This window comes from Oncorhynchus mykiss, chromosome 3 (genome assembly GCF_057628025.1).
Source record: "Oncorhynchus mykiss isolate SJ-2025 chromosome 3, ASM5762802v1, whole genome shotgun sequence".
Classification (NCBI taxonomy): domain Eukaryota; kingdom Metazoa; phylum Chordata; class Actinopteri; order Salmoniformes; family Salmonidae; genus Oncorhynchus; species Oncorhynchus mykiss.
This window is the reverse complement of record NC_143024.1, coordinates 66,054,384-66,081,114: the sequence shown is the minus strand read 5'-3', so window position 1 is coordinate 66,081,114 and position 26,731 is coordinate 66,054,384. Positions and strand designations below refer to the sequence as shown.

The 26,731-nt window shown below is 43.9% G+C and overlaps 1 protein-coding gene across 8 annotated transcripts in view; it reads right to left on the bottom strand.

Moving 5' to 3' along the window:
- The window catches only part of LOC110520208 (protein tyrosine phosphatase non-receptor type 4), a 108,440-nt gene that overhangs the window by 34,381 nt on the left and 47,328 nt on the right, over positions 1–26,731 (bottom strand). For 5 of the 8 annotated variants that reach the window (XM_090229935.1, XM_090229938.1, XM_090229940.1 and 2 more), the window contains 12 exons: positions 23,440–23,547; positions 21,795–21,837; positions 21,612–21,690; positions 20,806–20,850; positions 17,050–17,102; positions 12,781–12,901; positions 12,179–12,266; positions 10,941–11,029; positions 9,682–9,745; positions 7,950–8,122; positions 7,148–7,216; positions 6,445–6,579 (listed from right to left, as the gene is read on the bottom strand). In XM_090229935.1, coding sequence (XP_090086061.1) covers positions 6,445–6,579; positions 7,148–7,216; positions 7,950–8,122; positions 9,682–9,745; positions 10,941–11,029; positions 12,179–12,266; positions 12,781–12,901; positions 17,050–17,102; positions 20,806–20,850; positions 21,612–21,690; positions 21,795–21,837; positions 23,440–23,547 — 1,067 coding nt within the window. Of the gene's footprint in view, positions 1–6,444; positions 6,580–7,147; positions 7,217–7,949; positions 8,123–9,681; positions 9,746–10,940; positions 11,030–12,178; positions 12,267–12,780; positions 12,902–17,049; positions 17,103–20,805; positions 20,851–21,611; positions 21,691–21,794; positions 21,838–23,427; positions 23,548–26,731 lie in introns of all 8 variants that reach the window. The other 3 variants (XM_090229933.1, XM_090229937.1, XM_090229934.1) reach the window with 1 other exon arrangement.

The window sequence follows — 26,731 nt, the reverse complement described above, 5'->3', positions numbered from 1 at the left end:
GATATCCATAAAAAGTGTTGGTTAAAGTTTGCCACAAGCCACCTGGGAGACACACCAAACATGTGGAAAAGGTGCTCTGGTCAGATGAAACCAAAATTTAACTTTTTGGCAACAATGCAAAACGTTATGTTTGGCGTAAAAGCAACACACCCTCCCCACTGTCAAACATGGTGGTGGCAGCATCATGGTTTGGGCCTGCTTTTCTTCAGCAGGGACAGGGAAGATGGTTAAAATTGATGGGAAGATGGATGGAGCCAAATACAGGACCATTCTGGAAGAAAACCTGATGGAGTCTGCAAAAGACCTGAGACTGGGACGGAGATTTGTCTTCCAACAAGACAATGATCCAAAACATAAAGCAAAATCTACAATGGAATGGTTCAAAAATAAACATATCCAGGTGTTAGAATGGCCAAGTCAAAGTGCAGACCTGAATCCAATCGAGAATCTGTGGAAAGCACTGAAAACTGCTGTTCACAAATGCTCTCCATCCAACCTCACTGAGCTCGAGCTGTTTTGCAAGGAGGAATGGGAAAACATTTCAGTCTCTCGATGTGCAAAACTGATAGAGACATACCCCAAGCGACTTACAGCTGTAATCGCAGCAAAAGGTGGCGCTACAAAGTATTAATTTAAGGGGGCTGAATAATTTTGCACGCCCAATTTTTCAGTTTTTGATTTGTTAAAAAAGTTTGAAATATCCAATAAATGTCGTTCCACTTCATGATTGTGTCCCACTTGTTGTTGATTCTTCACAAAAAAATAGTTTTATATCTTTATGTTTGAAGCCTGAAATGTGGCAAAAGGTCGCAAAGTTCAAGGGGGCCGAATACTTTCGCAAGGCACTGTACCTTCAAACGCAGTGCCTCTTTGCTTGACATAATGGGAAAATCAAAAAGAAATCAGCCAAGACCTCCACAAGTCTGGTTCATCCTTGGGAGCAAAAGTATCCACAGTAAAACAAGTCCTAAATTGACATAACCTGAAAGGCCGTTCAACAAAGAAGAAGCCACTGCTCCACTGTAGCCAGACTACGGTTTGCAATTGCACATGGGGACAAAGATCGTAAGTTTTGGAGAAATGTCCTCTGGTCTGATGAAACAAAAATAGAACTGTTTGGCCATAATGACCATGGTTATGTTTGGAGGAAAAGGGAGGAGGCTTGCAAACCGAAGAACACCATCACAACCGTGAAGCACGGGGGTGGCAGCATCATGTTGTGAGGGTGCTTTGCTGCAGGAGGGACTGGTGCACTTCACAAAATAGATGGCTTCATGAGGGATGAAAATTATGCGGATATATTAAAGCAACATCTCAAGACATCAGTCAGAAAGTTCAAGCTTGGTCGCAAATGGGTCTTCCAAATGGACAAGCATACTTCCAAAGTTGTGGCAAAATGACTTAAGGACAACAAAGTCGAGGTATTGGTGGCCATCACAAAGCCCTGACCTCAATCCTATAGAAAATTTGTGGGCAGAACTGAAAAAGCGTGTGCGAGCAAGGACGCCTACAAACCTGACTCAGTTACACCAGCTCTGTCAGGAGAAATGGGCCAAAATTCACCCAACTTATTGTGGGAAGCTTGTGGAAGGCTACCTGAAACGTTTGATCCAAGTTAAACAATTTAAAGGCAATGCTACCAAATACTAATTGAGTGTATGTAAACCTCTGACCAACTTGGAATGTGATGAAATAAATAAAAACTGAAATCGATCTAGATTATTATTTAGACATTTCACATTCTTAAAATAAAGTGGTGATCCACCGGACGTACTACCTGTTCCAGACCTGCTGTTTTCAACTCTCTAGAGACAGCAGGAGTGGTAGAGATACTCTTAATGATCGGATATGAAAAGCCAACTGACATTTACTCCTGAGGTGCTGACTTGCTGCACCCTCGACAACTACTGTTATTATTTGACCATGCTGGTCATTTATGAACATTTGAACATCTTGGCCATGTTCTGTTATAATCTCCACCCCGCACAGCCAGAAGAGGAATGGCCACCCCTCATAGCCTGGTTCCTCTCTAGGTTTCTTCCTAGGTTCTGGCCTTTCTAGGGAGTTTTTCCTAGCCACCGTGCTTCTACACCTGCATTGCTTGCTGTTTGGGGTTTTAGGCTGGGTTTCTGTACAGCACTTTGAGATATCAGCTGATGTACGAAGGGCTATATAAATACATTTGATTTGATCCTAACTGACCTAAGACAGGGAATTTTAACTAGGATTAAATGTCAGAAATTTTGAAAAACTAAGTTTAAATGTATTTGGCTAAGGTGTATGTAAACTTCCGACTTCAACTGTATATAGGGCAGCAACGGTGCAGTGGTGCAGTGTTGTGTAACCGGGTGGAAGCCGGCTATTTAACAATGTGATGGCCTTGAGATAGCTGTTTGTCAGTCTCTCTGTCCCTGCTTTGATGCACCTGTACTGACCTCGCCTTCTGGATGATAGTGAAGTGAACAGGCCGTGGCTCGGGTGGTTGATGTCCTTGACGATCTTTTTGGCCTTCTTGTGACATTGGGTGCTTTAGGTGTCCTGAAGGGTAGGTAGATTGCCTCCGGTGATGCGTTGAGCAGACCGCACCAACCTTGCGGGCTGTGCAGTTTCGGTACCAGGTGGTGATTTTGCCCAACAGAATGCTCTCAATTGGGCATCTGTAAATGTTTGTGAGGGTTTTAGGTGACAAGCCACATTTCTTCAGCCTCCTGAGGTTGAAGAGGCGCTGTTGCACGTTCACCACACTGTCTGTGTGGGTGGACCATTTCAGATCGGTGTACACATCACTGACGAAGAACTTTAAGCTTTCCACCTTCTCCACTGTGGTCCAGTTGATGTGGATAGGAGTGTGCTCCTTCTGCTGTTTCCTGAAGTCCACAATCAGCTACGTTGCTTTGTTGAGAGGTTATTTTCCTGGCACCACTCTCCCAGGGCACTCACCTCTCTGTAAGCTGTCTCATCATTGTTGGTAATCAGGCCTACTACTGTTGTGTCGTCTGTAAACTTCATGACTGAGTTGGAGGCATGAGTGGCCACACAATCATGTGTAAACAAGGAGTACAGGAGGGGGCTGAGCACGCACCCTTGTGGAGCCCCTGTGTTGAGGATCAGCAAAGCGGAGGTGCGTTTTCCTACCTTGGGCGGCCCGTCAGAAAGTCCAGGACGCAGTTGCACAGGGCGGGGTTCAGATCAAGGGCCCCGAGCTTAACGATGAGCTTGGAGGGTACTATGGTGTTGAATGCTGAGCTATAGTCAATGAACAGCATTCTTACATAGGCATTCCTCTTGTCCAGATGGAATAGGGCAGTGTGCAGGCGATTGCATCTTCTGTGAATCTATTGGGGTGTCAGGTAAAGTAGAGGTGATATGATCCTTAACAAGCTGATAGTCATTTAGTTCCGTTACCTTTGCTTTCATGGGAACAATAGCAGAAATCTTGAAGCAAGTGGGGACAGCAGACTGGGATAGGGAGAGATTGAATATGTCCGTAAACACTCCAGTCAGCTGATCTGTGCATGCTCTGAGGAAGCGGCTATGGATACCATCTGGGCTGGCAGCTTGTTTACATGCTTAAATGTCTTACTCATTTCGGCCATGGAGAATGAGCCCCCACAGTTCTTAGAAGCTGGCTGCATCGGTGGCACTGTGTTACCCTCAAAGCGGGTGAAGCAAGACGGAAAACCAGCCACGTCGCGGACACCCTTTGTAGTCCGTAATTGTCTGTAGACCCTGCCACATACGTCTCGTGTCGGAGCTGTTGAATTGTGACTCCACTTTGTCTCTGTACGGATGTTTTTCCTGTGATTGATATACGGAGGAAATAACTACACTGTTTGTATTCGGACATAATCCCAGTCACCTTGCCAATGATGAATGCAGGGGTTCTTGCACGAATGCTGCCATCTATCCACAGTTTATGGTTTGGGTATGTTTTTAAAAGTCACATTGGGTACAAAATGTACACTTCCTGTTGAACCGTAACCGTCGATGTGTTGGTAGAACGCTGGTACTTTTCCTCAAATTTGCTTTGTTAAAAATCCCCAGGTACAATAAATGCGGCCTCAGGATATGTTGTTTCCAGTTTGAATAAAGTCCAGTGTAGTTCTTTGAGGGCCGTCGTGGTATCGGCTTGAGGGGGGAGTACACATGGCTGTGACTATAACCGAAGAGAATTCTCTTGGGAGGAAATACGGTCGGCATTTGATTGAGGTATTCTAGGTCGGTTGAACAAAAGGACTTGAGTTTCTGTATGTTACCATAATGACACCGTGAGAAGTTAATCATGAAACATACACGCCCTCTTTCTTCTTCCCGGAGAGTTCTTTATTCCCGTCTGCGCGATGTACTGAGAACTCAGATGGCTGTATGGACGGAGACAGTATATCCCGAGAGAGCCATGTTTCTGTGAAACAGAGTATGTTACAGTCCCTGATGTCTTTCTGGAAGGAGATCCACACCCTGAACTCGTCTACTTTATTATCCAGAGACTGAACATTAGCAAGCAATATACTCGATAGGGGATAGTATGCACGCCTCCTGAGTCGGACTACAAGTCCACTCCAAATAACTCTTCTCCACCGGCGATGTTTTGGAGCAGCCGCTGGAATAAGTTAAATTGCCCTCGGGGGTACAAACAAAGGATTCAATTCGGGAAAGACGTATTCCTGGATGAGGTGTCGACGAGTAGGTAAACCACCACTTCCCTTCGTATTATTGGCCAAAGTGCAATCACGGGAAAACCAACTGATTGATCTACAATTAAGACTATCCTACCAATGGGACATTAAAAACCGTAATATCTTATGTTTCACAGAGACGTGGCTGAACGACGACACGGATAATATAGAGTTGGCTGGATTCTCCGTGTATCGGCAGGACAGAGCAGCTACGTCTGGTAAGACGAGGGGTGGGGGTGTGTATTGGTCAATAACTGCTGGTGCGCAATGTATAAAATTAAAGAAATCTCAAGGTATTGCGCACCTGAAGTAGAATACCTCATGATAAGCTGTAGACCACACTATCTACCAAGAGAGTTCTCATCCATATTATTCATAGCCATCTATTTATCACCACAAACCGATGTTGTCACTAATACCGCACACAACGAGCTGTTTAAGACTATACGCAAACAAGAAAATGTTCATCCAGAAGCGGCGCTCCTAGTGGCCGGGGACTTTAATGCAGGCAAATTTAAATCAGTTTTCCCTCATTTCTACCATCATGTCACATTTGCAACCAGAGGGAAAAACAACTCTGGACCACCTTTACTCCACACACCGAGATGCAGACAAAGCTCTTCCCCGCCCTCCATTTGGCAAATCTGACCATAATTCTATCCTCCTGATTCTTGCTTACAAGCAAAAACTAAAGCAGGAAGTACCAGTGACTCACTCAATAAAGATATGGTCAGAAAACTCTGATGCTATACTACAGGACTGTTTTGCTTGCACAGACTTCCGGGATTCATCCAATGGGTGCATCAATAAGTGCATCGACAACGTCCCCACAGTTACCGTACATACATTTCCCAACCAGAAGCCATGTACTACAGGCAACATCCACACCAAGCTAAAGGCTAGCGCTGCTTTCAAGGAGCAGGACCCTAATCCAGAAGCTCATAAGAAATCCTGCTATGCCCTCAGGCGAACCATCAAACAGGCAAAGTGTCAATACAGGACTAAGATTGAATCCTATTAAACCAGCTCTGATGTTCGTCGGATGTGGCAGGGCTTGAAAAAAATCAGACTACAAAGGGAAACGCAGCCACGATCTGCCCAGTGACGTGAGCTAACAGATGAGCTAAATGCCTTTTATGCTCACTTAGGGGCAAGGAACACTGAAGCATGCATGAGAGCACCAGCTGTTCCGGACGACTGTGATCACGCTCTCCGTAGCTGATGTGAGCAAGACCTTTAAACAGGTCAACATTCACAAAGCACCATCAACACCACTGAGCTGCTGGTCTACGGACAATTCCTTTGACCTCAAGGCTTGTTTTTTTCTCTGACATGCACTGTCAAGTGTGTGACCTTATATAGACAGGTGTGTGCCTTTCCAAATCAATCAATTGAATTGACCACAGGTGGACTTCAATCAAGTTGTAGAAACATCAAGGATGATCAATGGAAACAGGATGCACTGGAGCTCAATTTCGAGTCTTACAGCAAAGGGTCTGACTACTTATGTAAATAAGGTATTACTGTAATACATTTGTAAAAATGTCTAAAAACCTGTTTTTGCTTTGTCATTATGGGGTAATGTGTGTAGATTGATGAGTAAAAATGAATTTAATCAATTTTAGAATAAAATTGTAACAACAAAATTAGGTCAAAGGGAAGGGGTCTAAATACTTCCCAAATGCACCGTCTGTCTCGCCCTCTCGAAGGTCATGATATGTGGGCATTATATTAGGACATGCTATAAGGAGTCGTGTCAGGAACTTACTGGTTAGGGGTACCGGGTGGGGAGCGTGTGGGCAGGCTCTGGGTCTCCAGCCTCTCGTCTGATAAGCTGTTCCGGCTCACAGCCTCCCAGTCTGTGCCACCCATCAACTTCCTGGCCAGGGGCTTACTGGGAGACCTACTCAGAAAGGAAACACAATCAATCACATGACCAAGCCAAGGAGAAAGTGATACTGCTGACCAATGGGATGGAGGACTGCGTGATAAAGGAGATGGGGAGAAAAATACACCCTATTCACTACTATATAGTGCACTACCTTTAACCAGGGCCGACATAGAGTGCACTAAATAGGGAATAGGATGCCATCTTAGACACAGCCAGAGTTATGAAACAATCCAGACTTAAGCCCAGATGTTGATGCTGACTGAGGCCCCAGCTCAGAAATAAAGATATAAGCTGTGAGACTAGGATGTTATGTTTGGCCCATCAACACCACTAATTCATCCTACATCATCTCTGGGTAGAGGGGCAATAATAAGGCAGTAAATGAACACTAATTAGGTTGGTGCTCGTTCACCATCACATCCTATATTGACTTTGGGCATTACAGAGTTAAGGCTGTCTTACTCTTATAGCAAGCATACTCTTAGAGGACCTACCAGCAGTAATGCGGCCTAACATACATTCAGAATGCATCTGTTCATATACATGTACAGACAGTACAGTGCTGTGGTGCATTACGTACCTGGCGAACACCCGGTCCTTGATCCCCTTCTCTTTGCCATACTGCACCGACTGCACCTCTGTCCTCCCGCTGCAGAGACAACATTCAAACAACATCCAACGATCATTTAATACCATTCAGCCACATATTACAAACTGCTGTGCTGCACCTTACTTCCCAACATGCGCTTCAATAATGCATAATTATTTATTTTTTTAAATAAAAAAAAAATAAAAAAAAAACTCTGCTCCACTTCGTGTTTCTGTTTCAACCATGTCTCAGACTTCTCCAAAACCCCGATTTGTCATAGCACAATCTAGAACGATGAAACTCAGAAGTTTTAGCCCCCTCATCACCTCCACTCACAGCACAGCTCAGCTCAGAGCAAATACTCAAGTATTTACATTTCAACAGTGAACAGTTTACATTTGTTTGTACTATTTCTAAACTACATCTGAGAAATGAGTCCACAATGAATAATAGAAGAACTCCCCTTTCCCCCTAAAAATAAAAAGCATTTTGAAAAACAAGCTCAGTTCTGGAGCATGGTTAATAATTCAACTACTTTTCTCCAAGATGAGAGCACGATAGCCAACAGCTAATGTAACTCCCCAAACACTGATGATTGATGGAACTTGTCATTGTGACCTAGCAAACCTGTGTTGACATTTCAATTACAGTGTTTTGCGGCTGGCAAGGGTGTGTGTGTGTGTGTGTGTGTGTGTGTGTGTGTGTGTGTGTGTGTGTGTGTGTGTGTGTGTGTGTGTGTGTGTGTGTGTGTGTACGCAAAAGCTCATGGGTGGCAATGGGGATTTTCGCCTACCAGTAACGGAACTTGGAGCCCAGGGTAAAGTAGTGGGCAAAGAAGTTCTTTTGGGGGGGAACGGGCCGGTCCAGACGGAAGAAGGTGTGGTGTTCTACACAGGTCTTCCATAAGTTCTTACAGGCTCTGTAGTTTACCATGTTAAACCCCAGCAACGTCTCCCTGGTCTCAATCTGTAAAGGGAGGGAGGGAAGGGAAAGAGAATGACAGTGAGTGACAACAATAATGACAAATGAGATACAGTTCGAGCTGCTGGGATGTAACCGCCTTCCCACAGATCATTACATTTTTTCGGTCCATAGGCTTTACTGTGTACTATGATTCTCCTTGTTCGTTGTGACCTAGGGTTGGAGTCTGTATGTGTGTGTTTAGCATGCCTGAGACTCAAGTAGTAGAAGTGAGGAAGTGTTGAGTCAAGGTCTTAGTCACAGAAGGGGGAGACAGGCAGCAGGGGGTTAATCCTTGTCTGCTGCCACAACATCACCATACCCCTCCCTCAGCCCCCAGAGGGTCTCCTGATGTCAAACGCCACTAGCCATGAAGACATGGTGGTCCCACTTGGGTATTAACAGAAAAGGCGAGTTTGCTGACCATCCACACTTGCATCTTGAAACAACTTCAAGGAAGAGCAGGTTCTCTGAACAACCCCATCATCATGTACATTAGACTAGAGGTCACCTAGCCTCGCCGTGAGGTCAGATAAAGTAAGGTTACTCTCTTGCTCCCTGGAGACAACTCACTAGTCCAGGAGAAGAAAAAAAAATAAAGGGGCAAATTAATTTCCTGGTTTGTTGTTGCTTTTTAAAGGGTGTGCTGTGACCCGTGCTCACATGACCGGCCATGAACAGCCTTACCCATCTGTCCATGGCCGCATCCCAAATGGCACCCTATTCCCTATATACTGCACTATTATTTTGGGCAGAGCCCTGGCCAAAAGTAGTGCACTAAATATGGAATTGGGTGCCATTTGGGATGCACCCATGAATTATACAGCCTGAGTGACACCATGGAGGCTGGCTGACGGCCGCAGTGCTTTTAGTTCAACTGCTCTGGAAATACACCACATCCATTATTGAACCAGGGAAGAGGGGAGTGGATGGGGATCTTTTCCTGGGATTCCATGGTTCCATCATGGGGCTTAACGGAACAGAGAGGAGAGGAGGGAGATGGAGAGGGAGCCAGCAGCTTTCAAATCAGTTTTAGATCACGCTCATCGCCTCCCGCTGCCACAAATCTATTCTTCATAATTAATAAGCATTTAACAAGCTCTTCCTGTCTCGCTGTCCCAGATTCCAGAGACAGTCAGTGGCGGAGCAGGCCGGTGATTATGCCAGCATGTGAGTTAGTCAAATAAACAAATATGGACGCTGGGTTTGGGTGAAGGGTGCAGTGTGTTGTTAATGTCTAAGTGAAGTTGTTTCAGATTGATATGGATGCCTGTGGTATGGTGTGGGGAGGGCCTGGATCAGTGGTAGATGGTCATTAAGTCCATTAGCTAGTCTAGTCAAACTCATCCAGTTTCCACCCTGATGAGCCAGAGAACTGGGTCCGGTCTGGTGACACTTATGACAGGGAAACATGGTCACACATGCTTATAGGAACCTAGGGGCTGCGTTCACTACAAAGTGTGGTCCACTGGGTAAAAGACTCCTGACTCCACACACATTGCTGCTAGTAGATCCAATCTCACATTTTACTGTCTGACAGTGGAAACAACGGCTTGAATACTTACCACTTCTCTCCTGAGCTGAACGAAAAACTGTTTGCACTTGAACGATATTTTCACAATCTTCAACCTGGAGAGGAGAGAAACCCACAGAAATGCGTCAATGTGTGTCACTGCTGAGGGTCCTCTTCTTTCATGGCTCAAATTAGAGCCACTGCAGAGAGAAGCTGACTAAAATGTCTCCCTATCAAGACTAATCCCCTCCTTCCCTCCCTCCTCCCATCCTCACTCTTCCCTCTCCCTCCCTTCCCCCTTCAGCCCTTTTCCCACTTCTACATGACTCACAGCTCAACTAAATATATTTTACATTCTTACACACACACACACACACTCTTTCTCTCTCCAATGCAGTGAGTCATGCCCCATCTAAGCAAAGCTAATTTGTCAGCCCGTTGTAGACAGAAATAGGAGCGAGGCTAGAATCCACACGACTCACTCTCTGATCCATCTCTGTTCCGAGTGACTGGATTGCTATGCTTTCTGATCTGTTCTCTGAGAGGAGTAACGTTATGCATCACCTATTACTAGTAGGGGCAGGCGAGCCAAACAGAGAGGGAGTGGCCGATAGGAGAAAGTATTTTTGCGTGACAGTTGCCGACAGCTGTTGTGAAACGTGCCACTGTTAGCAGCCCTAAATTGAGCCGGACTGGAAAGCATCTGAGCCCATATATTTTCAAATGAGCTGTATGTGCTACATCAAGCAGCTGGCTTTTAAGAATGGGGATGTGTGTGCTGTGAGGAACTTGTAGGGGGTGGGGGTTGGGAAGTGTGTGTGTCAGTGTGTTGGATTATCACTCGTCTGGTCAGGATTTGGGCTGTGCTATCCCACCCCTGGCACACACTTCCAGAAGCCCCACCAACAGGGCTGAATTTATAAGAATTAAAGCTTTGGGCCTCAGACAATTCACATGAAAGCCTAAACCGCTCGGAGTCCGCTCTCAGAGGAGATCCTAAAAATGATCATCTGCGGTTTACAGATTAATATGTAAAGCACTCATGTGAGGTGCTTAGAAGAATCCTATTCAACACTTTTCTGAATGCTTCTGCAACCTGGATGATTGAAGTCGATGATTTATAGCTGAAAAAACACAAAACATATCCTCTTTCTACTCTCACACAGTGAACATTTCAATTTCTAACACAATCTACAAAAGTGGATGCTATTTGTGATCAAACAATCCTCTTGTAGCTGCGATCCAATTCATTCTCTGATTCACAAATCGCCTCATCTTGTATCAGAATCAAGTCTTCAGTTTGTCACTCACCAGGGAAAGCAGTTGATTCGTACCCTGTTCTTGTAAACCACGATCCCTGTGGACATCACCCCAATTAAAATCTCAGTGTTGCTTTGATCCTGGAACAGAGAGTGAGAAAGAGGAAGATTGGGATGAAGAAACACCGGAAGGAAGGAAATCAACGAAAAACATTGGTGGCTTAAGAGTCTAAGTACCCTGACAGTGGGCAAAGCCTGGTGGGAGCTGGTGTACAGACCCTTTCCCCCTAATGCAGGGGTGGGGGGAGTGCCGCCTTTTGGTAGCCCTAAGCTACATTTTGGTTGGGGGGACCCCCCCACGCGCTAGTGGTCGCTTAGTGGCTAGGGCCGGATATCAGTAGGGGGGAGTGGGGAATTGTCCGCAGCTTAAAATGGGGCACAATCACTCTTTTGTGTCATTCTTTAAAAAAAAATGTATCTTATGTTTGTTGTGTAGTAAATAGTTCCACTTTTATTTATATTGTTTTTTTATTTGTTTTTTCCTGTAAAGCACATTGTGTTACATTCCATGTATGAAATGTGCTGTATACATAAAACTTGATACTCTCCACTGTAATTGTCAAAGTGTGGTGATCATTCTAGAGAAAAAAATGGACAATGGTGGCTGGGGCCTCTTTTTAGATCTGCCTTTGACTCATTGTACCAGGACTGTCTACATGACCTGCTCTGTCTTATGAACCAAACTATTATCCAGACAAAAACAAGCAAACCTAGACAGTCAGACACCAAGACACCCAAACTAGCACATAAAAGCATGCAGACAGACACATTCTGGGGCAAAGAGAAAAGCCTGTCTAATCGGACAATGAGGGAAATCTCTGCACAATTGCGGATTAGTTTAAGGCCTTTTGACACTGGAGTGCTCTGCCCTGCTAGTCTTTCTTTCTTCACAGAGAGACACACAGACAGACAGACGGCTTGTCGAGGATCAGTGGTTCTGCTGTTCCTCAGCTGTACAGGAATCCAAAGCATTAACTTCATGAGGCCCTGGCGGCACGGGCCAGAGGAACACGCAGACGGTACATTAGAATGATATACTTACTGTACACGCATATTTCAGCCTTCAATCTGCCTCGACACATTTCTACCTGCTGGGTTAGAAAGCACAGGCTTTTCTAGATCTAAGGCACAGCCGTATGAAACATTGGTGTCAGTGGTGCTATGAAAAGTGCCTTTATGCGGTAGCAGTGACACACACACACACACACACACACAGGGGAATAGCCTTACCCTTGCATAGTGCAATTCCACTCCGTACAGCTCCAGTGTCCTTGCTGTGTTCAGGTAATTAAACTCTGACTGGGCCGGAGACAGGCCACTGAGGAGGAAGACCGAGAAATGCATGAGAGAGGGAAGGTGCCTCAAACTCCACAGCTAGTAACCTATGCACAGAAAATGGAGCTGTACAGTGAGGCCACGCTTTTCCTCTGAAATTCACTCAATAAAACCATGGAAACCTTCCCTGCTATGAAAGCTGGTGCAGACAAGTAAAACGAGTATACAGCTGTGTATGAACATCAAAATCAAACAAATTGTATTGGTCGCGTACACAGTTTAGCAGGTGCTGTGGTGAGTACAGCGAAAGGCTCATCTTCCTAGTTCCTATCAATCAATGTGGTAAATGTTAAACTACACAATACAAACTTAGTACAGCAGTAGACAAGTTATTTTTGGATGTAGGTAATAGTACTAGAACTGTCCTGAGCAAATAAAAAAAAAATACTGCAAAGTTGACTAGGAGCTAGAAACAGGGTGACTGTTGGTCGGTGCCATCTTTTGTTTCTTGGATCAGAAAGAGAGTATGCAATGGTCTTGTGAAGATGGGCCCCTACCTGTGCTGTTGGTGGTGTTTGGTAACCTCCTTGTCCAAACCTTGGGGCGGGTTGGGGATGAAGCAGAACTGTGAGAGGTAACCAGGAGCATGCTCCGAATCACTGTAGTCCCCCAGCTCAGCTACACAGTGCAGAGAGAGTCTCAAATAAATTCAAATAGTACAGACAGTCAAGTCAACTCCCTATATGACGCAGAAAACAGCAGGCTTATATTGTATATGAAAGATAAACCATTTCCTATCAATGCAGTAACGAATAGAAGACAACCTCAAAAGCCTGGTTATGATGTCTATTAATGAAAGAGACAAGTGGTTGAGAAGCCTTTGGTGCTCCAACCACCTCTACAGTAGCTAAGTACCTTAGATCCATTAGCTTGCGGTCGTGTGCGAAAGGGCTTCAATTCATACGAGTGGACCTCTAAACCACTGGCTCACGACTATCACTGACAAACACATCAATTCAATACACAGTTATTGATGTAATCACCAGAAAGAAAAAAGAAGCACAACACTCAAACTAAACAGTAAATTGCCTATGGATTTATGCAAAGAAATATCTACACAGCACTAATGCCAGAGGCTTCAGCAGGAGTGCATTTCTTGATCGAATTTGATCAGCCTCACCGATTTCGCAAAACTAACCCAAATTAACAGCAGCATTCCATCATGTTTCATACCCTTAACCCCATGGTTAAAATAGCATGAAACCCTTCTCATGAGTAGAGACATTGAGCTAATATAGGCCTAAGTAAGTGTCTGGACATGGACACGGGGTGGTTGTGTTACATGGCGGTGCAGTTCAAATCCCTCCAGTGACCTATATAGCAGTGAGACTCCCAATGAAAAGCCCTGGAGAGTGAGGCAAGCCTCAGCGGGCCACTGCAGTGGAAATGGGACAGACAATGAGGAACATACCCCTAACCCTCTCCCCTCCAATCCGTCAGGAGTCATTATTAAGGTCAATCTGATGAAAAGTTGACAAGATGCACTCAGGCTAACAGCCCACTACAATTGGAGAATGTGGCTCTGTGCTAGCTGTAGACCACTAGGCTAGGCTAACATGTAGATAGCATGTTGGTTACGGAGTTGAGCTGCTGGGCGACTCGGCTATTCTTTCCCATGAGGAGTTGAGCTGAGCTGAAAAGGCTATATTGTGCTACAGTATTCTGGACATGTCTGTTCAAGGCTGAGCAGCAGCAGTACTCTGCAACATAGTATTATCTACTTCAGTGGCGTAGCAGTTTTGTAGGGCCCCCCTCAAGGTCCAAGCAGAGGAAATGTGCAGTTTTATAGATAATCTCATGCTTTTTTTTTTTCCACTTTGTCATGAGGATGAGAGAAAATGTTGCAATTTTAGAGCTCAGGGATTCTCGAAAGATTAACATTTGAAATATCTATTTTGATAGACTAAAGTATCAGCTATGAATGACACCATGCAAAGGAACAACCTATTTATTTATTTTTTATAAAATGCAACTGGATTGTTGTAAACTCAATCTGACCCAATAAAGGCCATTTAGTTCTTACAATTGTCCAAGTGTTTAAAAGGCCTTGATTGTTTAATTCTAACATTTGATTAATAAAATATGTAATACAAATCTCCAAACTTTTTTGTTTTGTTTTAATGCACAATTAAATTCTCCAGGGTTAATTTCGTTAGCATGGTATGTTCTTCTAGATTTAGTACATAAAACAACATTTATAAAGCCAACATTATCCCTTAGGTCTAATATGCTTAAACAATTCAAGTGCTTGACAATTTTTTTTTTATCTTAAGGGGGTTTAGCCATCAGTGACAGGAGTTGACAAGCCACAGAGCTGACAGATACTCACAACAGTCCAATAAAAACATTGGATAAAAGTAGCGACTCAGAGCTAGAAAATGGTATATCATACACTACAGTTGAGGGACAATGGGAAAATAATTCTGCTTTGAAAGTTGATAAACTTGTAACCTCACTTTTGAGAAAATGGCCATTGAATAATTTGGTACACCTACTGGAGAGCTCTACTTTGTCTATACCCATTCAGCATCTTTCACACCCTCTTAAGCTTTAGCCCCACCCATCTCTTTAAGGATTAACATGTTAGGCTATGTACTAAACGACCAAAGATTAAGACTAAAGGCTGGTTTATACTATGGTGTGTTCGTAATTGAATCTGGAGTGCCAGATTGTGCTCTGGGTGTTTGGAAACTCAGAGTGTTGTTAAGATTGTCCTTTCGTAAATTCAGAGCATTTCACACTCAGAGCGTTCAGCGGACTGGACGCTCTGGCCGAGGAGTAGTGTTGATCCGAGCGTTCTGACTAAACAGCAGTAGTCAAGCACCCAAACTAACTAGCTAACATTGGCTAGCTTGCTAGCTACTTCCAGACAAAAATGAGAGAACAGCTCACTGACCATTTTACTCACCCTAGCAGAGCTGGTTAGGCCGTTTATGTTAGCGTTGGTGACTGCAACTGTGCTGCTGGCAATTTAATTACACTTTTTGCCAACGTTTACTGACACCGGCCATATTCAACGGGTGTTGCGCATTCGTAAATTCATCAGTTATTCTGTGCTCTGGCACACTCAGACGAGAGTGCTCTGAAATCGGAGTAGATAGCCAGAGTGAATTTACCAGATACGTCTTTTGACAGTTGTCGCAGTGACACAAAGGGGATGCCGCCGTGAAATTCGAGGCATTATCAAGTGCTTGCAAAATTGTGAATTTGTGGTCCCACCTTAAACCCTCAAACTTTTACAGATTCACAATTGAAAGCATCCTGTTGGGCTGTATCACCGCCTAGTACAGCAACTGCACCTCCCGCAATCGCAGGGCTCTCCAAAGGGCGATGCGGTCTGCCCAACACATCACCAGGGGCAAACTACCTGCCCTCCAGGACATCAACAGCACCCGATGTCACAGGAAGGCCAAAAAGATCATCAAGGACATCAACCACCCAAGTCATGGCCTGTTCACCCCGCAATCGTCCAGAAGGAGAGGTCAGTACAGGTGCATCAAAGCGGGGACAGAGAGAGTGAAAAACAGCTTCTATCTCAAGGCCATCAGACTGTTAAATAGCCATCACTAGCCGGCTTCCACCCGGTTACACAGCACTGCACCTTTGAGGCTGCTGTCTTATAGACATGGAATCACAGGCCACTTTAATAATGTTTACATAGTGCTTTACTCATCTCATATGTATTATATTTTACTCTATTTTAGTCAATGCCACTCCGACATTGCTCAATCTAATTTTTATATATTTCTTAATTACATTCTTTTACTTTTAGGTGTGTGTGTGTGTGTGTGTGTGTGTGTGTGTGTGTGTGTGTGTATTGAATTAGATGCTACTGCACTGTCACGGGCTAGGAACAAGCATTTCGCAAAACTAGTGTATGTGACCAATAGCATTTGATTTGAGCGACAACAGCCTGCGCAAAAGACAAAGCAGAGCTCTGCCTTTTCAAATCATTAGATTCTCATCATGCAGCCTTACAATATATTAAAAATCTAAACATTGCCCAACGTTTGTAGAACAACTAAAGCTCCATAAACTCTAAACGAAGCATATAGGAGTAACTATTTCTTTGTTAACCGCTCAACACAGAATAGCGGAATTGAGGAAACACATTTTATTCAGCTTTGTTCAATTGCATTCTTCAATCTATAAAATAATGCCACGGAATTATAAGCAAATCTAGTCTGCTAAATGAACTAGTGTAGCCCACAGCCATTTGTGGTATGCTATTCTTTTCTTCAGAAATTATTCTCATATCATATTTCTTTAGACCCGTCTAAAATATTGGAATTATTGTGAAGGTGTAGGCTATGTTACATGGATTTACTAGACTTCTTGGCTTGTAGGCTGTGTGTGGAAGCCAGGAGATGCTAAATGTGTTTATGTTAATTAACGGTCAATTCCTGTGAGATGGACAGTTATTTGCTTGACAATCACCGGCTGACGAAATGTCATGCCCACCACAGCCCTAGGCGAGATAATTAAATAATACATTTGATGTTGTAAAACGTTATGCAAGTTGGCACACGACAAGTGACTATTGGAAAGTCCTGCTGAGTTCACTGACCCTCAGCTAAAAGCTTTCAACACAAATCTTCCTAGCCCCCTCACACTAAAAGCATTTGAGTCACTTAGTGGCCAAACACTGTGCAGCCTCATATGACACAACAGAGATCAAATGGGTAAACTAACTACCAATAGCTACATATCCCTATTTATGTTTATCGTGTGCATCTCTGGAAGCACGCCTGGGGATTGGAACTTACATTGAACAGAGTAGGACGCCAGGAGCGCGGCAGTGTTGTGCGGGCAGGGCAGTCTGTGGGCCACAAATTTTATTTATTTTATTTTACCTTTATTTAACCAGGTAGGCAAGTTGAGAACAAGTTCTCATTTACAATTGCGACCTGGCCAAGATAAAGCAAAGCAGTTCGACAGATACAACAACACAGAGTTACACATGGAGTAAAACAAACATACAGTCAATAATAAAGTATAAACAAGTCTATATACAATGTGAGCAAATGAGGTGAGAAGGGAGGTAAAGGCAAACAAAGGCCTTGGTGGCAAGGTAAATACAATATAGAAAGTAAAACACTGGAATGGTAGTTTTGCAATGGAAGAATGTGCAAAGTAGAAATAAAAATAATGGGGTGCAAAGGAGCAAAATAAATAAATTAATTAAATACAGTTGGGAAAGAGGTAGTTGATAGGGCTAAATTATATGTGGGCTATGTACAGGTGCAGTAATCTGTGAGCTGCTCTGACAGTTGGTGCTTAAAGCTAGTGAGGGAGATAAGTGTTTCCAGTTTCAGAGATTTTTGTAGTTCGTTCCAGTCATTGGCAGCAGAGAACTGGAAAGAGAGGCGGCCAAAGAAAGAATTGGTTTTGGGGGTGACTAGAGAGATATACCTGCTGGAGCGTGTGCTACAGGTGGGAGATGCTATGGTGACCAGCGAGCTGAGATAAGGGGGGACTTTACCTAGCAGGGTCTTGTAGATGACATGGAGCCAGTGGGTTTGGCGACGAGTATGAAGCGAGGGCCAGCCAACGAGAGCGTACAGGTCGCAATGGTGGGTAGTGTATGGGGCTTTGGTGACAAAACGGATTGCACTGTGATAGACTGCATCCAGTTTGTTGAGTAGGGTATTGGAGGCTATTTTGTAAATTACATCGCCAAAGTCGAGGATTGGTAGGATGGTCAGTTTTACAAGGGTATGTTTGGCAGCATGAGTGAAGGATGCTTTGTTGCGAAATAGGAAGCCAATTCTAGATTTAACTTTGGATTGGAGATGTTTGATATGGGTCTGGAAGGAGAGTTTACAGTCTAACCAGACACCTAAGTATTTGTAGTTGTCCACGTATTCTAAGTCAGAGCCGTCCAGAGTAGTGATGTTGGACAGGCGGGTAGGTGCAGGTAGTGATCGGTTGAAGAGCATGCATTTAGTTTTACTTGTATTTAAGAGCAGTTGGAGGCCACGGAAGGAGAGTTGTATGGCATTGAAGCTTGCCTGGAGGGTTGTTAACACAGTGTCCAAAGAAGGGCCGGAAGTATACAGAATGGTGTCGTCTGCGTAGAGGTGGATCAGAGACTCACCAGCAGCAAGAGCGACCTCATTGATGTATACAGAGAAGAGAGTCGGTCCAAGAATTGAACCCTGTGGCACCCCCATAGAGACTGCCAGAGGTCCGGACAACAGACCCTCAGATTTGACACACTGAACTCTATCAGAGAAGTAGTTGGTGAACCAGGCGAGGCAATCATTTGAGAAACCAAGGCTGTTGAGTCTGCCGATGAGGATGTGGTGATTGACAGAGTCGAAAGCCTTGGCCAGATCAATGAATACGGCTGCACAGTAATGTTTCTTATCGATGGCGGTTAAGATATCGTTTAGGACCTTGAGCGTGGCTGAGGTGCACCCATGACCAGCTCTGAAACCAGATTGCATAGCAGAGAAGGTATGGTGAGATTCAAAATGGTCGGTAATCTGTTTGTTGACTTGGCTTTCGAAGACCTTAGAAAGGCATGGTAGGATAGATATAGGTCTGTAGCAGTTTGGGTCAAGAGTGTCCCCCCCTTTGAAGAGGGGGATGACCGCAGCTGCTTTCCAATCTTTGGGAATCTCAGACGACACGAAAGAGAGGTTGAACAGGCTAGTAATAGGGGTGGCAACAATTTCGGCAGATAATTTTAGAAAGAAAGGGTCCAGATTGTCTAGCCCGGCTGATTTGTAGGGGTCCAGATTTTGCAGCTCTTTCAGAACATCAGCTGAATGGATTTGGGAGAAGGAGAAATGGGGAAGGCTTGGGCGAGTTGCTGTTGGGGGTGCAGTGCTGTTGACAGGGGTAGGAGTAGCCAGGTGGAAAGCATGGCCAGCAGTAGAAAAATGCTTATTGAAATTTTCAATTATGGTGGATTTATCAGTGGTGACAGTGTTTCCTATCTTCAGTGCACTGGGTAGCTGGGAGGAGGTGTTCTTATTCTCCATGGACTTTACAGTGTCCCAGAACTTTTTTGAGTTAGTGTTGCAAGAAGCAAATTTCTGCTTGAAAAAGCTAGCCTTGGCTTTTCTAACTGCCTGTGTATAATGGTTTCTAGCTTCCCTGAACAGCTGCATATCACGGGGGCTGTTCGATGCTAATGCAGAACGCCATAGGACGTTTTTGTGTTGATTAAGGGCAGTCAGGTCTGGGGAGAACCAAGGGCTATATCTGTTCCTGGTTCTAAATTTCTTGAATGGGGCATGTTTATTTAAGATGGTTAGGAAGGCATTTTTAAAAAATATCCAGGCATCCTCTACTGACGGGATGAGGTCAATATCCTTCCAGGATACCCCGGCCAGGTCGATTAGAAAGGCCTGCTCGCTGAAGTGTTTCAGGGAGCGTTTTACAGTGATGAGAGGAGGTCGTTTGACCGCTGACCCATTACGGATGCAGGCAATGAGGCAGTGATCGCTGAGATCTTGGTTGAAGACAGCAGAGGTGTATTTAGAGGGGAAGTTGGTTAGGATGATATCTAAGAGGGTGCCCGTGTTTAAGGCTTTGGGGAGGTACCTGGTAGGTTCATTGATAATTTGTGTGAGATTGAGGGCATCAAGTTTAGATTGTAGGATGGCTGGGGTGTTAAGCATGTTCCAGTTTAGGTCGCCTAGCAGCACGAGCTCTGAAGATAGATGGGGGGCAATCAGTTCACATATGGTGTCCAGAGCACAGCTGGGGGCAGAGGGTGGTCTATAGCAGGCGGCAACGGTGAGAGACTTGTTTTTAGAAAGGTGGATTTTTAAAAGTAGAAGTTCAAATTGTTTGGGTACAGACCTGGATAGTAGGACAGAACTCTGCAGGCTATCTTTGCAGTAAATTGCAACACCGCCCCCTTTGGCAGTTCTATCTTGTCTGAAAATGTTGTAGTTTGGAATTAAAATGTCTGAATTTTTGGTGGTCTTCCTAAGCCAGGATTCAGACACAGCTAGAACATCCGGGTTGGCAGAGTGTGCTAAAGCAGTGAATAGAACAAACTTAGGGAGGAGGCTTCTAATGTTAACATGCATGAAACCAAGGCTTTTACGGTTACAGAAGTCGTCAAAAGAGAGCGCCTGGGGAATAGGAGTGGAGCTAGGCACTGCAGGGCCTGGATTCACCTCTACATCGCCAGAGGAACATAGGAGTAGTAGAATAAGGGTGCGACTAAAAGCAATAAGAATTGGTCGTCTAGAACGTCTGGAACAGAGAGTAAAAGGAGGTTTCTGGGGGCGATAAAATAGCATCAAGGTATAATGTACAGACAAAGGTAAGGTAGGATGTGAATACAGTGGAGGTAAACCTAGGTATTGAGTGATGAAGAGACACAAACACACAAGTCATGACATTGATTAATTTGGATCAATATGAAAATCAAAGCTTTTACCAATGGCAGCTCTATTAGAGTAGTGTGTCAAAGTGCTGGTCAGGTAGAATCTGTAAGGTCACTAGAGCGGTGTGCGAGCGTGCTGCTGAACCAGTGTAAATAAGGACAGCCAACTCACCTTCCTGTCAGGATGTCCTGTTTGAGCTGGAGGAAATACTGGTACCTAGTGGAATAAGGAGAGCAGTTACACCAACAACGTGATAAAGATGTCTCTATGATTATGGGCAATAGAACACATTTGGATAATCTACAATCCAATTACAGTAGAATGACTGAACAGGACCCACTCACATGGAGCTTCTCTGATGCTTATTGCTTAGGCTACATTTCTATGACTTAACTTGTCGACTGTGTTGTGAGTAACTAATACTGAATTCATCTCATCATAGTGCGAGTGCTCAACAGCATTGTTGTGTGGTGTCTGGAATCAATAGTGCACATCCAGAACAGATCCATGCCTCTGTATCTTAGATATACAAAGTGGTACACTCACTTGATAAGGCTGGATGAGCAAGGAAATGCTTGAGAGCATAAATTGATTAAACAACACTGGAGTATCCAGACTGTAACTCTGTTTCTATTGACCATGTATGGAATCCCCAGCAATAGAGGCAAGGAGCATCCATGGCATGTTTATGACTAGCTGTGTGCAAGGCTTCCAGCAGTGCAATTTGTCATTTTTTGGCTAATCTATGTACCATGTTGATTCTAGTCTTTAACTGGTAGCGAGCTCTAAAACCCTGCAGGACCTATTCCTAACAAGTTTAATCTATTCATCCCCATTAGTACGATTAGCGGTTTAGGGCTTTGGTTAGTGTAATACTGGCCTATAGTTTAACAGTTACCCTGTGTAATTTGTCTCCTTATATGGGCATGACATGGCAGGTTGTCCTTATCTAGTGTACTCTTTATTAGTATCCTTACCTAGTATACTCTTCCTGAAGTTTATTTGGGTCTGTCACAAAGAACTTCACTCTGAAGCTCAGATTATAAGGCGATCCCCCTATAAATGTACAATGAGACAGATTATTGTATTTCCACTTTAAAAAACAACCACTTCCCTGTTAATCCATCAATTTCTGAGCAGTAGATTGAATGTTCACCTACTTTTTAACTGCTTCCTTATGGGTTTGTTTGGATCCAGCCACCTCTGTAAAATATAGATGAGGAGAAACTCAGACAAGTTCCTCAGCAACCCTGCTCACTCAATTATTCACTAGTCAGCCCCCTCCACCTCATCCCACCTCTGCTTTCCATAAGGTAAATGCAGGCAGGGTCATGTTGATCTGTAGCTAGATACTAGCTAAATACAAATTGACCACACCGTAATGACTGTACACAGCATTTATGGAGGGGTGATGAGGACTCTGCCAACAACGTGTGTTGATCTTAACACTGCATCAGTGTGGGTCATTGAGCAAGCTGTGGTGTAGTAGTGTGTAGTGGCATGCAATGTGTACCATTAACATACAGGCTTCCAACACGATTTAGGCTAACAGATGAATTGTAGATTGGATTATATTGCCTTCAGAAAGTATTCAGACCCCTTGTTACATTACAGTCTTATTCTAAAATGTTTTTAAAAAAAAAATTAAAATCCTGAATCTACACAAAATACCCCATAATGACAAAAGTGACCGAGTTTTTAGAAATGTTCGCAAATGTATTAAAAATAAAAAACAGAAATCCCTTATTTACATAAGTATTCAGACCCTTTGCTATGAGACTCGAAATTGAGCTCAGGTGCATCCTGTTTCCATTGATCATCCTTGATGTTTATACAACTTGGAGTCCACCTGTGGTAAATTCAATTGATTTGACATAATTTGGAAAGGCACACACACCTGTCTATATAAGGTCCCACCGTTGAAAGTGCTTGTTTGAGCAAAAACCAAGCCATGAGGTCGAAGAAATTGTCAGTAGGGAAGCAAAGTACAGCGAGATCCTTGATGAAGAGCGCTATGGAGCAGGTTAAGACCTCAGACTGGGGCAAAGTTTCAACTTCCAACAGGACAACAACCCTAAGCACACTGCCAGGACAACGCAGGAGTGGCTTTGGGACAAGTCTCTGAATGTTCTTGAGTGCCCCAGCCAGAGCCCGAACTTGAACCTGATCGAATATCTCTGGAGAGACCTGAAAATAGCTGTGCAGCAACGCTCCCCATCCAACCTGACAGAGCTTGAGAGGATCTGCAAAGAAGAATGGGAGAAACTCTACAAATATAGTTTGCTGAGCTTGTAGCATCATACCCAAGAAGACTCTAGGCTGTAATCGCTGCCAGAGGTGCTTCAACAAAATACTGAGCAAAGGGTCTGAATAATTATGGAAATATAATATTAGCAAACATTTCTAAAAAACAGTTTTTGCTTTGTCATTATGGGGTATTGTGTGTAGATTGATGAGGGAAAAAACTTTTCCATTTTAGAATAAGGCTGTAACTTAAAATGTGGAAAGTCAAGGAGGTCTGAATACTTTCCAAGGGGTAGAAGAATTGGTTCTAAACATAATTGACTCACTCCAACCCTCCCCATCTTAGCCGTATTAATCCATCTCCATTTCTCACAGCAACACAATAGTCTAGACTACATTTACCCATGACTGTTACACTACTAGATGTCCAAAAGGCACAGACAATTACAATTAGGTGTGAGCAGAAAAGGCTACAATCAGTGACAATTGGAGACTGTAGGAAATGAGAGTGATTGATGAAACAACTTCAGTCAACACTAAGAGTCTGACCTTGGCACCTACCGGGCTGTCTGAGGAGTCGTCGGCCAGATGCAGGCCGAAGTAGTCCCTTTCTGTCAGCTCCAGGTGCTTAAACACTACATCCAGTAAGACATGACCCTGGTCGTGTTTCTGTAGAGGGGGAGAGGGGTGGGGAGGGAGAAAGAGATAATTACTCATGGGAAACATCTGATTGTGTGTGTGTGTGTGTGTGTGTGTGTGTGTGTGTGTGTGTGTGTGTGTGTGTGTGTGTGTGTGTGTGTGTGTGTGTGTACGTACACACACACTACCAGTTAAAAGTTTTAGAACACTTACTCTTTCAAGGGTTTTTCTTTATTTTTACTATTTTCTACATTGTAGAATAATAGTGAAGACATCAAAACTATGAGCACACATGGAATCATGTAGTAAGCAAAAAAGTGTAAAACAAATCCAAATATATATAAAATATTTGAGATTCTTCAAAGCCACTCTTTGCCTTGGACAGATTTGCACACTGTTGCCATTCTCTCAACCAGCTTCACCTGGAATGCTTTTCCAATAGTCTTGAAGGAGTTCCCAAATATGCTGAGCACTTGTTGGCTGCTTTTCCTTCACTCTGCGGTCCGACTCATCCCAAACTATCATAATTTGGTTGAGGTCAGGTGATTGTGGAGGCCAGGTCATCTGATGCAGCACTCAATCCCTCTCCTTCTTAGTAAAATAGCCCTTACACAACCTGGTGGTGTGTTGGGTCATTGTCTTGTTGAAAAACAAAATGAGTCCCACTAAGCCCAAACCTGATGGGATGGCGTATCGCTGCAGAATGCTGTGGTAGCCATGCTGGTTAAGTGTGCCTTGAATTCTAAATAAATCATGACAGTGTCACCAGCAAAGCACCCCCAACACCATAACACCTCCTCTTCCATGCTTTATGGTGGGAAATACACATGCAGAGATCAAACGTTCACCCACACCACATCTCACAAAGACACAGTGGTTGGAACCAAAAATCTCCAATTTGAACTCCAGACCAAAGCACAAATTTCCACAGGTCTTTAGTAGTGGATTCTTTGCAGCAATTCGAGCATGAAGTCCTGATTCACACAGTCCCCTCTGAACAGTTGATGTTGAGATGTGTCTGTTACTTGAACTCTGTGAAGCATTTATTTGGGCTGAAATTTCTGAGGCTGGTAACTCTAATGAACTTATCCCCTGCAGCAGAGGTAACTCTGGGTCTTCCATTCCTGTGGCGGTCCTCATGAGGGCCAGTTTCATCATAGCGCTTGATGGTTTATGCGACTGCACTTTAAGAAACTTTTAAAGTAAATGAAATTTTCCGCATTGACTAACCTTCATGTCTTAAAGTGAATGGACTGTTGCTTATACATTGCTTAGCGGTTTTTGCCATAATATGGACTTGGTCTTCTACCAAATAGGGCTATCGTCTGTATACCACCCCTACCTTGTCGTCACAACACAACTGATTGGTTCAAACGCATTAAGGAAAGAAATTCCACCAATTAACTTATCAAGGCACACCTGTTAATTGAAATGTATTCCAGGTGACTACATCATGAAGCTGGTTGAGAGAAGGCCAAGAGTGTGCAAAGCTGTCATCATGGCAAAGGGTGGCTATTTAAAGAATCAAATATAAAATATATGTTGATTTGTTTAACAGTTTTGGTTACTACATGATTACATATGTGTTATTTCATATTTGTGATGTCTTCACTACTATTCTACAATGTAGAAAATAGTACAAATAAAGAAAACCCCCTTGACTGAGTAGGTTTTAGAAAACCTTGGACCGGTAGTGTATGTCAAATCAAATTTTATTTGTCACATGCCAAATACAACAGGTGTAGGTAGACCTTACCGTGAAATTCTTAGTTACAAGCTCTTAACCAACAATGCAGTTCAAGTTTAAAAAAAACATTTATCAAATAAATTAAAAAGTAAAAAAAATAAACAAAGTAACAAGGCTATATACAGGGGTACGGGTTAGTCGAGGTAATTAGTACATGTAGGTAGGGGTAAAGTGACTATGCATAGATTTGAGGGGGGGGGGGGGGCAGACTGTGTTCGCGTCTCCAAGTTAAATCCACATGCCACAAGTCTCCATGACAGCCAGGCCGGAGTGGTTGCACTGTCTGTCTACCCTGGCTCAGTCCCATTAGGGACAGTGACAACCACTTGTCTCCCTTCTGCACTCTCCTCCCCCTTCTCTCCCCCTGCTTCGCCTGAGACTCACATCACAGCAGTGTTGTGCCAGTGAGTGGATGGTGGTGGTGTTGACACAGAGCTGCAGTCTCAGCTGAGAGACTGCAGAGTCTGTTGGGTCCATGTCACAGCCCCAGTCCCCAGTTCTAGGCAGCAGACTGGCAGCTCTGGGCTGTTGACTGTCAATTACGCGCTCAACCCTGGCTAGAGGATACCAGAGGGCGACACCTCTCTCTCCCTCTGGCTGGCACTGACCCTGCTGTGTTAGCCACTGCGGGATTAGTAGGTCCCTGTGAGCTGGGGGTGACTTCAGCTTTCTAAATCACCAGGTCAATATAATCAAGTGATCTGAATGAGAGGGAGACAAAGACCGCAGAGTGATGGTAACTTTTTATAGTCCCCTTAAATATTTAATTTATCCAACCTGGAACGCTTTCCTATTGGTCTATTAACAAATTTACCGCATCGGTGTATCACAACGGAAAGCCAAAATTCACATCCATGCAACCCTGCTGATTAGAATGTCCTGCGAAGATTGTATTTTCAACCAGGAAGTAACAGGAAAGAATACTAATCACTTTTGCAGTGTTCGTTTTATCAGCTGTTGTACAATATGATATCAAATCATTTCCCCTTCAACTAAGTGACGATAAATCATGGTCTAAATACTTTCAATAAAGAGTACTGGTATGTGAACCCGTCAACCCTTACTCGGCATCTCTACTCCTCTCATGTTCTAATCTAGACGGAAAACAAGCCAAACAAGGAGCTCTTCAAATTCCCAAGAAAGATAACGCTGCCGTTGCTTCTAGAGCTGATATGAGAGTTAATACAAAGATGATTCATAATAAAAGGTAGTGGGAGGTGTAGTGGGAGAAGGAAAAGAGGAGAGGAGCAGCGGCGGCAGTGAGGAACGCCACCTGACAGTCTAGGATTCCCCCAGGGCCTGTGCCCTGGTAACCTCGCCAGTGGGCCAATCAGATGTCTCTGTTGAGAACAAAACACTGGTAAAGTTATGCATGGGAACCTGAGCCAGACGTCACATGGAGGGCAAACAGAGTCACACGCCATCTCCGCGTCACCCTGGGGGATGTGACTGTGTCTGACATATATC